The sequence below is a fragment of the Vicugna pacos genome, chromosome 18 (assembly GCF_048564905.1).
Source record: "Vicugna pacos chromosome 18, VicPac4, whole genome shotgun sequence".
NCBI classification, from domain to species: Eukaryota; Metazoa; Chordata; class Mammalia; order Artiodactyla; family Camelidae; genus Vicugna; species Vicugna pacos.
In genome coordinates this window covers 17614435-17633098 of record NC_133004.1, presented here as the reverse complement: position 1 = coordinate 17633098, position 18664 = coordinate 17614435, and the positions used below count along the sequence as shown (strand labels likewise).

At 47.4% G+C, this 18664-nt stretch overlaps 1 protein-coding gene and 1 non-coding gene across 2 annotated transcripts in view; both read left to right on the top strand.

Annotated features, from left to right (window-relative positions):
• Window positions 1-18664, top strand: part of RBFOX1 (RNA binding fox-1 homolog 1) — a 1384890-nt gene that overhangs the window by 222267 nt on the left and 1143959 nt on the right. The window contains exon 2 of the mRNA XM_072942257.1: window positions 11937-12002. Coding sequence (XP_072798358.1) covers window positions 11937-12002 — 66 coding nt within the window. The remainder of the gene's footprint in view (window positions 1-11936; window positions 12003-18664) is intronic.
• LOC116284144 (U1 spliceosomal RNA) lies at window positions 10724-10887 on the top strand. The gene has a single exon (XR_012061373.1). It is a non-coding gene; the product is annotated as a U1 spliceosomal RNA (small nuclear RNA).

Here is an 18664-nt window from a genome sequence, read left to right as displayed (position 1 = left end):
CTGATGCTTATGGTTCTTATACATAAAGATAACAGCACCCAGCTTGCCTTGATAGTTTTACCATTTCCTCGAGATTACATTCTTGAGATGATGAGACCGGCTTGAATTTTCAGTGTCGTTGCGAGACCTTTCTTAGGTTGAAATGAATTCTGATAAGCTGATTATCTCTGGGAGGGAAATATGATGTCCACATTCTGTAGCCTAGTTCCTATCACGTTAGTGCCATTTTCATTTTGAGACATCTTCCCTGGTCTGAATTAAATAAGGTAATAAGGTGCTCTGGAGTCCAGAACATATTAAATAGAATTGTTTTGTTTTTTTTTTCAAACTGAGACCTACAGGGTAGAGGATGGGTTTTCTTTATGGTACATTTTCTTGCTCCATGTTGAAGTAGGCACAGCAAGTTTCCTTTTCTTTAAAGAGCAATGAGTTATGAAGCTCCAAAATAAAGTGTTGTCGGTGGTGTAAATAATGCAGTAATCTGAGCAAATCTATCACACCATGCGCTGAAGGCGTTTTTCTTTCCTTTGGTTTTGGTTTTGGTTTTTTGGTCTCTTTTCTCCCCTCCTCCATACAGTCTAGTTTATGCTATGGTTATGGTTGCGTACTGTTGGCACATTAATCTTGGTAATAGAAACAGAAAGCTACTTTTCATGGGGAAATAGATTGATTCAAAGAAAAGGTGATGAATGAACAAAAGCAGCATGCCTTCCCAAGGATGTGCTTTGTACCTGAGCTCTATAAAGCTGTTTGTGTCTCAGCCTCTCGTGAGCTTTCTGACGGCTGCGTCCATTCTCCACTTCACATCAATGGAACTGGCTGGTTGATCCCCTCCAGCCTACCCAGTGTCATGGGAGGAGGTCCATTAGGATCATGGGGGAATCCTTCTCATGGTGCCATATGCCTGAAGAGGAGAGTCCAAAGGCTGGGGAGTGAGGGTTGCCATTCAGGGGAGGAAACAGTTACTTAGAGTCACCATGTCTGAGTGGCTTTTGTAAGCCTCTTGCTTGTACCCGCACAATTTCTCTCTCCAGTGACAAAGATCAACAGAAATAGTGAGATGATGGAGAGTAACCCATGTGAATTGGTTGGGAAGGGATTATCCGTTTTGCAGAAACCTCCTCTGTATGGGAGAGCTGATCACGGCATCGCGGCACATCTAAGCTCGTCTCTCGTAAAGACCCAATCGGTGCCTCTGTGATGTCACCCCAGGCCTCCTCTGAGCCGCCACGAGCAAGTGATGTTTATTTGGGATGGGGACATTCTCTCTGAGAGCAAATACAGCAGAATTGCCATTCAGATCAGGGTTGAAGTCTAGTTTCTCCATGGGAACTTGCACAAATCCTTAAGCTCTCTGAGTATTATGCTTCATCGGAAACTTAGAAACAAGGATGCCCACGGCATAGGGATGTCGTGAGAATTCAGGGGGGTGCTGCATGCAGACAGCTTATCACAGTGCGTGGCCCGGGGCGAGCACTGGGTGTTGCTTCTCCTCCTCCACTTCCTTAGTATTATTACTGCTGTTCTCCGTTGTTGTTATTGTCTCGATGTATACTCTCACATACCTATGTCCCTATTTGTCTCAAATGGATATTTACTGAATTTCTTTAACTTCCAATATTTCCCATCACTTTTCCTGTTTCTTAAGATCTTCAGCTGGGGAGAAAGACTTGGATGTGGTTATAGAGGGTCCAGCTCTTCGGACTTCCACTGTAATCACACTCTAAGCCTTTTCTCTTATGTTATCTCATTTAATCCTTGAAAGAATCTGCAAAGAGTCACTGCCATTTCTACCTTATACATGAAGAAAATGAGGCCCAGAAATGTGAAGTAATTTACTCAAGGTCACACAGCTAGGAGGTGCTAAAGCTGGGATTTGTACCCAGGTAGGTGCGACTCCCAAGGTCAGAGCCCACATTCGTCTCTTCAGATGTTGTCTTGGGTCCTTTAACTGACCCATCAGAAGCTGGATATGGGGTCACTTGGGAAACTGGGCTAAAGGAAGAGTTTTCAAGGATGCGATGGTTTAGTGATGAAGCCCTGGATCTTAGGCTGAGACCCTGGCAGTGACAGAGAAGAACGTGGTTGCCGTCTACAATTATTCACTCATTCATTCATCCATTCAGCAGGCATTTAATGAGCACGGGTTTTGTTCTAGACCCCGTGTAGGGAGCAGAGCTTTCGGTGGAGAACAAAACCCTGTGTGTCTGAGCCCTCATGGAATAGTCAGTCAGTCCAGCAGGAGAGGCAGATGCTGATCAAATGGTTCCATTTTGCTGTGTGGTTGTAAGTGAGATAAACGTGATGACAAGGGAGCCGGTCCTAGATCTGCTGCAGAGGCAGATGGAGGCGGCTTTGCTAAGGAAGCGATATTTGAGCTGAGAGTTGAAACTACGTAGGGTAGAAACCAAAAGGGAACTGTCTCCTTTCGCTTCCGCCCTGGTTCCTGGAGCTGGCGAGTCGCAGGTAACCCTGAGCCCTCTGCCGCATCGATTTTCATGTGCTGGAAGGAGCAGAGCTTTTGGTGTCCAATTTCTGCAGAGGTCGCTCCTCTCTTGCCATCTTGAGGTTTTCATGTGAGAAGTTCAGCAGTTAGGACAGGGATGAGAGCCTCTGGTCTCCTTAATACCGAGTACATTCCAGGCGGGCTCCAGACACTGATGGATGTGGGTAAACTCAGTTCACATGAACTCATGGACGTCTGCTGAGAAGCCTCATTCCTCTTGGTGGAAAGAACTCAGTGGCCGTTTCTGCTGTGATGGGAAGGAACGTTTTCATCTCCCAGGCAATTTCATGGGATGCTCATAATCAGCCCGTGATCCCCATCTCTTTCTGCCGGTCTTTAATCCTTCAACCCAAGAGTCTGTCTGCAGGAATTAAGAATCTTTCCTGTCTCTGATTGACTTTGCCCCCCACCCCGTACCTCTAAGAAGCGTCACAGACCACAGCCCCTGTCAAGGGTGGAGATGTGGAATTCTCTAGGTTTGTGGTGGCATCAGTGAAGGAAACCGTTTTGGGGAGACTGCTTTATGAAGTGGGTGGTTACACTTTCTCTGCTCCTGCTAGACATGAGCTCCAGGGCCCCCAGAAACTTGTCAACATCTCCATTTTTTAAAAACTGATAGGTTTACCGAATAGTGGTTAAGTATGAATTTTACAGTCACACAGAACTGGATCTGGATCCTGGCTTTGCTGGTTATTAGCGATAAGACCTAAGGCAACTTCTTTCAGATTCTTAAATATCAATATCATCATCATCAAGAGGGAAATAGTGGATGTTATGCCTTGGGGGGGGATTTTGTAAGTAAAATGCCTGGTACGTGGTAAATGCATAGTAGTTACTATTAGTAATTATTATTATTATTATTCATATATTTATTTATTTAGATCTTTGAGAACCTGTATGTGAATCTGTGTAAGCTTCTGTGTCAAGGGTGGCAATCTTTTTCTATAAAGGGCCAAGTAGTAAATGTTTTGGAGTCTATGAGTCAGAGTCTGCTATGACTACTCATTTCTCTTATAGTGTGAACACAGCCACAGATAATACACAGATGAAGGAGCGTGGCCATGTCCCAGTGAAACTTTATTTACAAAAACAAGTCTTTGTTGGATTAGACCCACAGTCTGTAGTTTGATGTCTGATCCACAGGGCAGGATTCATTGGCACAGTTGCCTGGCCTTGAACAACCCATGGTCCTGAATAGGTCTCACCTAGATCATTCAGTCCCCAAAACATAAGCTGTAAGCACCAGAAACCCCACCCGAGCTAGGCTCAGCCAAAGGGGCCCTTTCTTGCTCGGGAAGGCACTCCAGTATCTTGAGCGTATCGTCAGCGTAGGGTGTTCAGGGCATCAGCAGTGGTGGAAGAGAGACAGAAACGCTGCCTGGGACCCAGGTGGCCTTGCTCTGCTGGGCTGTCTCCCTTTCCACCATAGCTGCTCCCCAAAGGTGCCCCAGCCCTCAGTCTGTGTCGCTGCTCAAGTTCCATGTCCGTGAGCTGACAGTGGCATGTTGCCTTCATGTCCTAGTTGTAAATTCCTAAGATGGGGTGCCTAGTTCCCATCTGAGAGTCAGGTCTCCCCCTCTTCCAATCATCTGTCCTGGGAGAAACAAGCGTTATGAGCAAGGCCAGGCATCCCCAGTCCTGGAAAGCTGCCCTCTTAGGAAGAGGGATGTGGGTACAGGGGACCACCAAGGCACCTCCCCTACCTCTTCCTTACTCCTAAAGCAGACCTTTGCTGAGTGGCTTCTCCGAGTGCCGCTAACGACTCATCACTCTATTCAGGTGCTTGTTCCGGGCCTGGCCACGGGGACATCTCTGCTTTGCTTATACAAGAAGAACTTACTGATACTTCCCAGCTGAAAGCACGTACCTTGCTCCCCTCTCTCTACACCTGGGAAGTTTTAATTTTATAGAGATTGAAATAATCAGGTCTCATGTATGTATTTCCTTCCACAGAGTCGCTACCGCATGCTTTGCATCGAATGTCCTGTCTTATGTACTTGGTGGAAAAAAAATCATCTAAATACACCTTGAAGTTTCCCTCGAGTTCCGCTTCCCTCTTCACCCTGGGGCTAGCTGAAGTTTGGAGCGAAATAAAAAGAGCCTCGTGGCCTTCTGTGCATCCTGCTATCTCTGCCAGGTTCAAACACGATCGCTCTGCGAAGGCTGTGGTACCCTTGCTCCTCCTGGCCTTGAATCTGAGAGCCGAAGGATTTCTTTGGAGTACACCCAGCAGCATCTTTTTGACAGACAGCGCAAATTAAAAGATCCGGGGCGGCCCAGGAACCGGGGACCCACACGTGCCCCTTGGGTTTTCATTTACAGTTAGGCAGTGCAGACACAATTATTGCTGACAGGGAAGCAGAGGCTGGTGGCAGAGTGCATGTGACAGGAGGCTCATGCCAGCCCATAATTGGGAGGATTATTTTTAATCAGAACATACCCTACAGCCCAAACATTAGAAACCTCCTGTAAGGCCAAGACAGGAAATTAAACACACCAACAATAAGCCTCAAAGGGAGGGTGGCGGGTGGGGTGTAATATCGTTAGTCTCTTGAGGGTCCCTCGAGCTTTGAGGAGAGAAGTTGGCTTCCCGAGGGAGGGAGACGAGGACGCATCCTCCCATGGTGTGGCCACAGATAGTGGACCTGAGCCCTTGCTGGACAAAGTGAGTGCAGTCAAATTAAATGCAGCAGTCAGACTAATTGATGTTCATTGCCTTTAAACAGTACGGCAAGTCAAATATAAGCCTTTGAGCAGCTGCTACAATTGTATTTCACCAGTGAAGGAAGAGCCCCATTGGTTTCTTATTTTGGGAAATCGTAAAGGACACCTACTATGTGAAACCCGGTGCTGTGTTGGCCGCTGGTCTGCTTGGGCTCTGCTGTCCCAATCACCTGGAAGATCTTACTTGTTGGGCAGATTTTTGCAAAGCACGTGTTGACTTTGTTTATTGAAAGGGCTGTTGTGGACCAAGTAGGCATCATTGTTGGCCATCTGTCATGATCAACGTTTATTGTCTAGCAATGCTGGGTAGTTCTGCTATGTGATCCTCACACCCAGCCTCTAAGGAGCCGGGGCATTATTCTCTCCATTCGAGAAGTAAGAAAACAGAGGCTCAGAGAGGTCAAGCAGCTTGCCCAGAGTTACGTAGCTAAATGAACCTGAGAAGTGATTTTGAGCCTGAGTCTGGGTCCCGAATCACTATAGCACTGTCGCTCAGGAATCAAGTGAAGTGTAGCCTGGCGCTGTCCAGTGCTGAAGCTAGTGGAGAGGACAGACAGAGAGACAGATGTCCGCAACTTATGAGAGCTCATAAGTACAAATGGGATTCCAGAGTAGGGTGGGGGGAGCTCTTTCCTGTGCTTGGCGAGGTCCCCCCGAGGAGGTGAAGATTAGGTCTCTGTTTACCAGGACTGCCAGGCATGGTGATGTTAGAGAGATGGGGGTGGGGGGACTCATTCCTTTTTAGTTTAGAACTATTGGCTGTTGGACTGTGCTCTTGTTCAGCTCAGTCCTTACATTCAACAAATGCAAAGAGGGAGAAAAGGATCTTTAGGGGAACGCTCAATACAGAAACCAGGCATCAGCTGTGGGAATGGGGTAAGGCGCAGAAAGAGGTGTTGTGGGGCAGTCAGCTCCCAGAGTGTCCCGGGCTGCCCTAGCTGTGTGGGTGCTGATGCCTGCTGCAGTGGGAGTGCTGGTTTAACTCATGACTCTCAGAAAACAAACCACATGTTTACAGTAAAACGACATATTGATTCTGAGTCTGGAGCTCAGGTGCTCAGGTCCTACAGAGAATTCAGGGACACACAGAATCATTTGCACAGCCAGGTGTGACTGGTCACTGCTGCAGTGATGGCCAGTGGTCAGCACCCTCGTGTTACATGGCCGAGAGCCGCTGGATTCCCTTGGGGAGGTCACTGTCTCCACCCTCGCTTCCTGCTCCGGCCCACTCGCCTCCCATCTGAGGTGTGGCTGGCACCAGCCCCTCCACACTCCTCCGTTGCCAGATCACACATCGTAAGCCCATATGGTCCTGGTTGCATTACTCTGTGCTGATGCGGCTTCAGGCCCCTTTTAAGGACAGCTAAGCTCCAAATGCCTGGATAAGGCCAGGGGCTACCGAGAAGCTTGGAGACAGTACATGCAGTTGTGATGTCTCACGTGGTCAAGATACAGCAGGCGTATCTGAGAACAGGGCTGATAGAGAGGCCCCCAGCTGGGTGAGCCAACCTTTGAGACACGCAGCTCATTTTGTTGGCAAGTAACAGAGACCCACTCAAAGTAGCTCAAAAAATGGGGATATTCATTACACAGCACAGGAGTGAGTCTCAGCACTGAAAGATGGGGAACGTCAGTCCCAGGAGGACCGGCATCCTGAGCCGCTAAGTAATCCGGCTACGAGGCAGCACCCCCCCCATCGAGAAGCCTCCCACCCCATGGCTCCTCCACTCATGCCTGTTTTTCTCTCTGCTCCGTTTTTCCTGCTCCAAGGCTTGGCTGCTTCTGTGTTCTCTGCACACGTGGCAGAGAAGGGTGACCCCATGATAACGGAGTCTTGGTTCTAGCAGCCAGTGGAAACTTAGCAGTGTCTTCCAAATTCCTGGGAGAGCATTGAACTGAGATCAGGTAGAAGTTCCCTCCCTACTCTGCACAGTCCTAATGGAACCAAGGTCAGGTGCTTCAGACCTGATTTCTGGACTGAGCTAGGCACAGAGGGGGTGGGGAGGGAAGTGACTCTTAGAGAAGCGGGTAGTCACTGCAACTGTGTCTGAAGTTAGCCACGGGGTGAGGAAGCCAGCCCTCCTCCTCCCTCCCCCTCTCCCCTCAGTCTTTCCTTCTGTCCCCCCTTCCCTCTCTCCTTCCTTCCTCCCTCCCTTTCCTCCTCTCTTCTCTCCCCTCACCCTCGCTTCCATCCATCTTTCCTTCCTTCAGCAAGTGCTTATTACACGCCTTCCATATCCACTGCAGGGTGGTCGGTGCTAGACTTCAAAGGGTGCACAGGCAGACGCAGTCCCTGCCCTCATGGGGCCGACACACTGTGACACAGGAAGGCTTGAATCAGAAACTTTTCAGTGGACCGTTCAGTGACAGCTGTGAGAGGGGTTCTGAAGGAAGGATAATGGGCTCCTCAGATCACGTAGCAGAGAGTTCCACCAGGAAGCACTGATGAGAGTTAATGGGGTGCTAGGAGCATCCCAGGTCAAAGACGCAGCATGCGCAGCATCCCTGTGGAAGGCGGGCAGCGAGGCGTGACCCAGAACTGGGAAGTCCCTGGTGCTGGCACACAAGCGGTCCAGAGGGAGGGTGTGTCTGTTCACTAACAACCAAACAAGGTAGGGGCTGTGGCCGGGAGTGCACCGTGCAGGGTGTCAGGCTGTGTCCGGAATGGCGTGGGCAGCCATCCGTATGGGGTTTAAACCATCACGTAACGTGGTCACATGTGTTTTGTAAAGGTGTCTCTGCCCGGCCCGTGGAGGGCTGAGAGGGGCAAACGCAAGGTCAGGGGGAGGAGGTGTTAGTTGCCCATCGTGGTCGCCCGTGTGCGGGAACCCATGAAGCAGTGCGTGGCGGAGTCTGCAGAAGCAGAATCGGTGCAGTAGCCAGCCCTGCTGAAAGAGTCTGACTTGGAGACTTGGGCGGCACACTGCCTGCCCAGGGGTCATCGGCTTCAGCGTCTTGGAAGTAATTGGTTCGCTGATCTGTGCAGAGGTGACTGCAGTTAATGCACGAAGCGAGCATTCGCCTCCGTTCTGCCCGAATTTGTTCTGATGTCCTTTCCGTTTCCTTGGTGTGCAGCTCTTTAGCCGGGGCGGAGTCTCTGTACCATGAAAATCCCATCCAATTTCACTGGTGCCCAAGATTCTCCCTGGTCACAGATTGCTCTTTAGATAGTTTGCAGGAGTAATTGCAAACTCAGGACAATCTTAGTTTTTTTGGCCATCTTTATATTTTGTAAATGACATCACTCCTTTGGAACTCGAGAGCACGTCTTAGATTTTCCTTGCTGTCTGATGCCACCATTAATGACCATTTCTGTTCTCACCTTGTAACAATGGTTCTCAGCCTTTGTTTGTTTTTATAAAACAATCCACCTAAAGAATTTGACTGATTCTTATTAGTATAAAGGAGGGGAGGCAGTTATAAAATTCAACTGCAGGTTGGATTTAAAATAGATATAAAGGTGTGGGCACAAAGCTGACATGGATGTGAAATTAACCTCATCACCTGAGTGCCGAGCAGGGGAGGGCCACAGATGGCCATGGTGCTCAGAAGAAACTTCTTCCTGGAATACAGTTCAGTGCCCTTCCTTGGTGCTGTAGCACTTTGGGTCAGCGAGGAATTGCTTCTTAGTCTTTCCAACATAGTGAGCAGCTGCTCAGAGGCTGGACGCTGGCCAGACGGCAAGTCTACTGAGTTGGACAGAACATGGCCCTTGCCTCCAGGAGATCGCAGCCCAGACAGGCCAAGGCTATAGCTGGTTAGAGGGAGTGTGTGATTCTTGTCTGGCTAGCAGGGCCCCTGGAAAAAAATCAAGTCCAACTGGATGGGTCAATGGAAGCTACAGAGAGAAGTTCACCTTTGGGTGGACCGGGAAGAATGAGTTCAGACTGGGCCAGGTGACGGGTGGTTCTGGAAGGACGATGTGGCCAAGGGGCTAGAGGTGTAACGGTGCCTGTTGTCTCGCAAGTGGTTCAGTTGAGCTGGATCTTAGAGTGTGTGAGTGAGTGTCTTAGAGGAGGGGGAAAATGACTAGAAAGGAGGAGGGGCAAGGTCAAGACGGTTGAACCTGATCACAGGATCTGCAATCAGTGTCTCTGTGGATACATGATCAGTCTCTCTAGGGTACACCACTGCTAATGTTTCTATTATTAGGATAATCCTCCAGCTGAAGTGCACTAGGGATTTATAGGAGACAACCATATGGTGTGACTCTTCATTTCCTCACCGTCCTAACTCTTCCTCCCAAACCACGTTCTTCCACTTCATCTGGTCACATTCTCCCCGTCATTAAGATCTCAGCTCCATTGCCACTTCCTTGGCAAAGCCTTCCCTCACATCCCTGACCAAGATCTGTCTTCCCTACTAGACTGGGGGCACCAAGAGGACAGTGCTTGGCATTAAGAAAGGCCTCACAAATAGGAATAAAATTTTAAACAGTGTTGACTTTGTGCCAGGCACAATGCTAAGTGCCTTACAAATATTAACTCCTAATGCTCACCTCTACCCATTGAGGTAGGTACTTATGTTTATTTTCATTTCGCTGAGACAAAGAAAGGTTAAATGACTTATCTGTGGTCACAAAGCTAGGAGATAGTGGAGACATGGATGGATGGATGGAAGGGAAGATGGAAGGGAAGAAGGAAGGTTGGATGGATGGTCGTGTTGCTGAACCAGACTTGGGTTTGCTCTCTCACTCACAGTAAAGCCAATCTACTGACACTGGGTTGCGGTGAAGGAAAGTGCAGGGTTTATCGCAGGCACCAGACAAGGAGTCCAGGGCAGCTAATACTCAAGAAACCCAGACTCTCTGATGGCTTCCAGGGAAGTTTGTACGGGTAAGGTAAGGGAGGGGAGTCAACTGTGTGATCAGTTCGTGCACAATTCTCCAACTGGTTGATGGTGAGGTGACAGGGCGGTGTCACAGGGGTTAACATTATCAATTCTCAGGTTCCGGCCGGTCTGGGGGCTATATGCTCATGGTCCTCATGTTGTTAATTTCTTCCATTTGGTGGGGGTTTTAGTATGTGTAAATTAACTCAGGAATGGGCATCAGATACTGTTATCTACGTACTTCAGGGAGGAACTAAATATTCTGGGACTGTTATATGGCTGACTTACTGTTGAAATTGTTACCCGTTCTCCTGGCCCAGCTACTGCTTTTGTCATGGCATGTTCACGTCCTTTCCATCATTAATTCTTGGGCCAGGCTTTTCTGTCTCAGGGCAGGCCTGGAAGATTAAAGCTTTTCTACAGACAAGAAGCAGGCAGAGGACATGGCGGGGGCTGTCCCAGGAAGCCCCCGTAGGGCCTTGGTTATAGATGGATGTGCACTATTACCAGCATCCTCACTACGTCATAGCTGTCTGTACCCTCAGGCATCTCCAGACACTGGTTTCTTCTTCCAATATTTTGGAACCACTTGATGTTATCGGATGTCCTAATTTATTAACACCAGTGGACTCACCAAATGTAAAGTTAAAAAAAAAAAGATTCATGCTTACCTGGCAGGGGAGATACCACGATCACGAAGGGGGTTGTCCCAGGGCGAGGCTTATGCATTGCCCTCGGGATGTGCTGACCCCTGCGATTTCCCCGAATGTGGGAAACTCGACTGCATAATTTGTGGTAGTGGGGGACTGCATTCATGCTCTCCCCTAAAAAAGAAAAGTTCATCATATTAAAAAGAAGGGGGGCACATTTTTCAACATGTATCTGCAAATAACGTGTGTAATTGAGCTCTGAGTCTTGTGAATTGCATTGAGTGTAAGATGTGTCACTACTTTACAGGAGGGATTGAAAGAGAGCTGGATCAGGATTCTAGAACGCTGCAAGCCATTCCCATCTCTGCTGCTGAAGTTTCTTCCCGAGCAGTAGCAGGTCAGGGCCCCAACTCTCTTTGGGACTAGGTGCCGTGTGCCTCTTTGAGATCTATTATGAAGTCTTGATTTTCCTGGTTGAAGATGACCTTTCCCCCAACTCCCTGAGGTATATGCTTATTATAGTGGCCATTTGCAGTTCAGCTGATATTTGGTTTATTTAAATATTAATGAAAATGAATCTTGCTCCTTCTGATTGGGAGATGATAGCCATGCTTATGAAATGTATTATTGATGGAACCCCTTCTATCACGGTTTTATTCAGTGCAAAAGGGAGTCACTTTGAACCTTAGCTGTCATGGGAATGAGCATTACAGATTCTTCGAGTTGTAGAGTTGAAAGGAAATTTAGAGTTTGGTTTTATCCTGCCTGACTCCATGCAGGAAATTCCACAGTAATATCTCTGAGCCGAATAACATCTTTCCTCGAAAACATCCTGTGACAAAGAGCTCGCTGTGTAAGACAGGAGTGGAGCAGGGTGGTTCTAAAGTTCGTGTCCGATCGCCCAAGTTCAAATCCAGGCCCCACCACCTACATGTGTGCTTTGTACAACTTACTTGAACTGTCTGAGCCTCAGTTTCCTCTTCTGAAATAGAGAACACAGTAACCCCTCCCTAACTGGAGTGTGAAAGCACTCAAGGAAGATACATTTGAAGACTTGATCTTAATCACTTCCATCACTGTCTATCACCGTGATCTTTGTTGAATTCACAGTGTAATCAAGAGCCTGTTTTAGGGGTTAACCAGATGTTACTATGACAGAAAGCATGCAGACCCAATTCAAGGGTGCATTTCTCAGCGTTAACGTCTTCCCTTCTTTTCCTCCCTAGGAAACTGCTCAAAGAACTCATGCGAGTGGAACTTACTGCTTCCTTGATCGGACTCAGCAGCATTCAGTAAGTGCAACCGCTTTTGAGCATTCATTACATCAGTCCATCCATTGCCTTGATTGTGTTTGCGATGAAAAGCTCTCTTCTGCAGGCCTGGGGTTCCCACAAACACTTTGCTGCCTGCCTGTGTCTTTCTTTTCTGCTCCACTGCATTGGATTTGGAGATGAGAAGAGGGTTTGCTGGGTAGAACCCCACCCCCCACCCCCCCAGAGCAGTGGAAATGTCTCAAAGTGTCCATGGTGCATTGACCTGCTGATTACTGCCTGGGGGTTAAATTAAATGTGCTTTTGTTTTCTTTTTGTTCCCGGAGTTTTTCTCATCAGGAGACAGCACTCCCCTCTCCCAGGCACAGGGCCTCACACAGCCAGTGCATGCAGCAAACAGACCAGAAAGTGAGATGGTGTATTTCTCAAGGTATTTGAGAACAGTTCAGTTTGCACTTTCTCGGCCAGAATACGCCACTCCTATCCAAAAATTACTGCAAACAAGAAATTCTGTCCTCTTAAGATGCTGGGGTAGATTTTGGAAATTTCATTTGCTTTTTAGCAAGTAAGCACTTTCCGCCGGCTGCCTTTCTCGTTGCACACAAGGACTTTATTTTTGGTGAAGCTAGCAGTATTTTGTCCAATTTCCCCAACTCTTATTTTCCTTCACCAGCATTTGGGGTCGTGGCAGTGATGCGCTGTGTTTCCATAAAAGCTCTCCTCTGCAGTGGTTCTGTCGGCGGACAACTTGTTTTGTGAATAAATCTGTAATAATTTAACAATACGTATCAAAATTTGAAACGGCCAACTTAAGGAAATATTTATTTTCTCCAAGATGCATCTCCTTTCATAGGTTTCAGAATTTCATAACGTATTCTCCTTCTGAGAGTGTTGGAGACTAATTTGATACATCAAATATCATAAAGTGGCAGGTAGAATTGGAGGCTGGGGGACTCCAGGCCCGGAAGAGGCTGATCAAAGGGAATTCTCTTGCCCTCAGTGGCATCGCAAGCCTCCCCTTCCTGCTGTGGCATTTGCATACGCGAAGGGAGCGGGGCGGAGGAGGAGGAGACAGAAAGAAATAAAAAGATGGTGTATTTGGCGCCGGCTACATCAGAATGACTTAGTGTAACCCTGATCAGCTAAAGCTTGTATCACACAGGAGATTAGACCCACAGCTTTTGTTCCCAATAATAAAGGAAATTTCATGTCTAATTCCCCACATGCCTCATCCATCCTTTAATGCCTTTGAAGTTCAGGCTGTAGCATTTCCTGAAAACTGGGAGGTTCTGTAAGTGAACTGAGGAGGGGGCCATTTGGCATGCTGGCTGTTCCGATCAGTTTGGTGTAAAGTTAACTGCGTGTGTTGCTTTAGCTGGTCCTGTTTCAAGCAGCCGCCTTCTCCTACGTGCCTTTGTGGTGCTGGAGCAGGCAGGGTAAGAATGGAAGAAGGTGGGCTCTGAGGATGGGTTCTCTGATTGAGTGTGACCCTCCTACTTTCTCTTTACCTTCTCAACGTGATACAAATTACTGCTTCTCAGAAAGAAACTCACATTCCAATCCTAGACTGGGGCTGAAGTTTCTAACCTAGGGGAGGCTCTGGTCCCTGAGATTATTAGTACCGTGTTGTAAGGAACTCACGTTACGATATGGTATTTCCATATCTACAATTGCAGTCGGAAGAGAAAAAAAAATTATTAATTTGCTGCTCTGAACCCAGTGTGCAGATATCTGATAATTTTTTTAAAAAAAATTAAAAAGGAAGGAATGGAAAACCTCCTCATTGGGGATATTTAGAGCTATTGCCCAATCTCTGTGTGCCTAATAGATTCCGATTTTCCCCTTGTGATCAGAGCTTCCCTGGCACAGTGAAACCACGATCAGCTTCCAGAGCCAACAAATCCCTTCTCCCGGAATGTAGATGGAGTTCTGGGAGGTTGCTTGGTTACCAGGAAAGCAGATGATCTGGCTTCTCCACTGAGCCTCATGCCTGGTCCCTGTGTCCTCTTCACCAGTACCGTGCATGGTGCATCGTGGGTCAGGAAACCACGCCAGCCTCTCGTGGGGTTTTTCCGAGAGCAGTCGCTTTGCGGGTGGCGCTTGCTCAGATCTAACGCTGTGCCTGGGCTGCTGTTGTAGCTAATATCTTACTTTGGTCTGAGACAGCCTGATGTTGATGCCTCTCTTGGCTTCAGAAAATCATTTCCTGCTTCCAAAGTTTGGTTATCTTTCGCTGTTTATTTTTTTTCCCAGAATGTCCCATGCGTATGGGGCCTTTTTGGACATCGACTGGCCGGTGTGTGTGATGCACAGAATTAGCTCGCATGACCCAACGTCTATGGAGGCTTCCAGCTCCTTGCATCCTTTTGCGATCTGTGTGCTAGAAGGAAAGCTGGAGGAGGCCAGCAGTAGCAGGGTTGTTGGTTGAACTTCAGCCTTAGAGTAATTCCTACAAGTGGAAGCCTTCCTTTGACCTCTTTCTTCTGTTTGATTACTTTCATGGCACACTGTATCAAAGTTATAATTAATTCATTAAGTGAGCAAAAATTAATGGAACTCTTTGTCTTTAATCCAATGCCATTCAATAGAGCCTTATGTGATGATAGAAATATTCTTTATCTGTACTCTACAGTATGGTAACCATGAGCCACATACGGCCATTGAATATTTAACCTGTAGCTGCTACAACTGAGGAATTAAGCTTGTGATTTTATTTGTTTTTAATTAATTTCAATGTAAGCAGTGTCATGTGACTAGTAACAGCCTACCATATTGGATGAGGCATCTCTAGACTAATGGCCCTCTGAGTACAAGGGCCAGGTGTGAACTGTCCATCCTCAAACCCAGACTGATAATCAGTGCATAGGGATCAGTGTAGACATGGGTTGGTAAACTCATGGTGTCCCAAGCCCTTAGGCGTCTTTCTCCTCCTGCAATCCCATATGCCTTGTCCCCCCGCAGGGACCCTTACTCCAGAGCTAAAGGGCTAATGACCCTCCAGCACCATCCTCTAACGCCCCAGCATGTGTCCATTCTAACTGGTTGTTGCCTAGTTTATGCTGGTTGTTAAATAATATATAAGCTCTGGTTATATCCACAGCATCTACTACAGTAATGGCTGTAACAGACAGTCAGTACTTGTTGGGTACAGTGATGGGTGATCGCATGGAGAGATGGAGGGGGCAGTGAACAGATAAATAAGTGCATCTCACCTGCTGATGGAGTATGATGTAAGTGGGAGAAACAGAATCGACATTAGACCAGAGACCAGTCTGGGTCATCCCGATGGCTGGTTTCTTCCTCAGCTTGCCGCTCAGTGTTCTTCCTCAAGGCTTCCACCTCTGCTTTGTCAGCTGCTCAGCCTAGAACAACGGGCTCCAAATCCATTACTGGATTCCAGTGCCATGTGTGGCTCAGGTTGCTGTACCCCATCCCTGACTTCTGCTTGTCACTTCTGACTCCAAATGCCTGACATCAAACTCAGAGCAAACCCTCTCACTCACCCAAGGACACCGTTCTCTTTCCGGGCACCCCACCAAGCTTCAGTCATCACTGACTTTGTCTTCTTCTTCATCCACCACCAAGAGAGGAGTGGGTCTTTGATCTGGGCTTTCTAAAAGCCTTACTTCCAAACCCTCGGTTGGCTTACCGCTCTGCAGACTCTTCCATCACGTGGCTGTAACGCCTTGCTATGCGGCCATCGTGCCTAAAGCCACTTTCCCCTGGATTCCACTCTGTATACTGAAGGACTGATAGTCCTGAAGCATGAGTATTATCAAGTTGCTTGCTCAGTAAGCTAGTCCCTACCTACCACTTTACCTTCTCTCTGAGAATCCCTAAATACTTTCTATTCCAATTGGGCACGTTGCTCTCCACCTTCAAATGTGTCTATTTCCCGACTCCAAGCGTTTGCTATCCTCGGTCTCACCAGCAGGGGCACCCTGCCTTCTGCTCTCATGGTAGAGACTTCTGTGCTGTGTAGACCTCTGTCAAGACCCTCCTGATGAAGAAAGTTTCCCCTGCGTACTTGAGTTCCTTGATTTCCCTTTGGAGGATAAAGAAAAAGCTAAGTCTCTTTTGAGTGTAGGAGGTTGACCCCCATGACAATCCTTTTGAAATCTGGAGCTTGCTGGAGCAGTTAAGGGTAGAGCAGTGCAAGGGTGAACAGGAGGAGAAAGAGCAATGATTGTCACCCAGGGAGGTGGAATTCTCTCGAGTAAAGAAGTCAGCAGCTTGTCTGGAAATGGGAGAGATCGGGCATCAGCTGGAATTCAAGAGGGAGGGGGAGAAAGAGCGGGAGCAACATAGGAGCACTGATTTCATTGCTGACCAAGCCTAGTGTGGCTTCCATGCCAGTTGATCTGCAGTCCCATGGTCTAGAGGGCATCTTGGTAACTCACTGACCTTCCTGTTTGTCTTGTCACTTGACCAACTGCCAATTACCACCCGACGTTCTTGCTCACCTGTGCCTGTGCGTCTCTTGTCTGTCATAAGCTGCTGCAGAGCAGAGCTCTGAGAAGTTCTTCCTTCTCTTCCTTGGGGAACTCGGAACTAGGAACTCGGGGGGGTTATTTTTGATGTAGTGAGTATATGAATGTGGGAGGGGAGAGAAGAGAGCATAGGCAGAGAAGTAGAAGAACATTGAGAATAGAAGAGGAACATTTCCTTCTGCTCCCTTATTGGTAGAATAGAGGAAGAGAAGAAGGAATGAGAGTTATAAGGGAGATTTGTGTGGTCGTAGGATTTAAGGACCTGGGATAAAGGAGAGAGGAGCCTGAAGGGGCCCCCACTGCCTGCCTTGTTACTCTCCATCACTTCCCCAGTGTAAATCCGTGACACTCACTGTGACTCTAACGATCCTATTTATTACTCATGTATTATCTGTCTTCTCCATTGGGCTGGGGGATCTCTGAAGGCCTGGTGCGTGTCTGTCTCACTTCCCGCCGTATCCCTGACACCCCTAAAATGAGAAACACGCACCTATTTTGAATGAGTGATTGAGTTGCATGAATCAGTGCTGGGGAAGATGATCACGCTGTTGGTACTTTGAACCATTCTCCTGTCGTCCATAACCCACTACAACCCACCTCCGCCCCACCTCCCAGTCTAGATCAGTCTTTGAAAAACTCAAGAGGGCGCAGCTTTATGAATTGACTGTGTGCTTCTCAACAACGTATTTGGCCAATGTGACTTGAATTTCCTCATTAAAAAAATAATAATAACAAGGAATTGAACTGGAATCGTCTGTAACTAAGGCCCCTTCCAACTTGGGATTTAGTAAAGAAACAAGACAGAAACTAGGCCACAGAAGAGACGGCTGGAGGGAGCGATCATTATCTCAGCAAGACGGAGATTGAAGAGTTACGACCGGCAGTGCTGGTCCCCGCCCCCACCTGCTGGCAGAAATGAGCCCCTTGTCTCCTGGGCAAGGGAACGCACCACGCGGGCCTGGGACTAATGCAGTGCTGACGCTCTGCTTTCTCTTCACTGTATTAATAAGTCGATATTGAGCATGTTTGATCCATACTTATAGGCTGCATTAGAGAATTAGAGGACATAAAAGCAGGTTTTGCCTGCAACTTCTTATATTGGCTCAAACACCTAAGAGGTGAAATCTTTGTATTCATCCTGGCTGTTCACCAGTTCCCAGCTGAATGACCCCAGGAAAACAATGACTTGGGGTTTCTGTTAAATCCCTTCACTTACGCTGAAGATCAGATCTACTCGCTGTTTTTATTCAACGTTGTAATAAGAGGGTTTCTTTCTTTGAGACATTGGTGAACCTTCCCCACTGGCTGGACATTGCAAAGGACAAATGCAGATTTTGGTGAAATGACTGGTTCATAAGTTATGGAAACAAGGAATTTGGTTTCTCCAAACAAAGGTTACAGATTTCATTGACTTTTAAGAAGCTCTGGAACAAAAATATAAACTCTATCCAAGTGCTGATAGCCAGAATATTTCTTTTACACATGTGGCTACTTTGTTTTGAATTCAAGGAATTATTTCCCCAAATGAGGATTCTTGCCTCAGAAAGTACCCACCAACTCAGTGCCTGGTATACAGGCAGCATTAAATAAATAGTGGTAATGACTACTATTGTTATTATTCAGAACAGTTACGACTCTGAGAAGGAATGTCCTCTCCCACTGACCGAGGGGTGCATGTGTGTGCGTGCATGCACGTGTGAGCGTGTATTCGCAAACTGGCAAGTTGGCTGACTCACTGGAGCTCAGTCCCTGTATTTAAGAAGGATAAATCATCTTGAAGAACTGTACTGTGGGACACTGCACTCAGGTGCTAGGACACTGACGTGTGAGTGAACATTCTTATCCTGGTAATGTCATCATTCATTCCTTCATCCGCAAATAACTATGGGAAATTAACTGTGTTGGACTCTTGCTCGGTGCCAGGGATAGTACAGGGAACAGACACGGGGCCCTGAACTCGTCATAAAATTTTAAGATAAAATTTAAGCAAATAAAACAAGTGATATTAACTACTGTAGACCAGCCAATCACAGAGAGGAATACATGTTGGGCCCCAAGTGCATGTATGATTAGATACGTCTCAGATGTGGGAGAGGCTTGTTGCCAACACAGGTAAATTCCTCTCTTCCATCTTCCCAAGCTAGTTTTTTTTCCCTCTCTCTCTCTTTGTGAATTGGCTGGCCTTCCTCACGG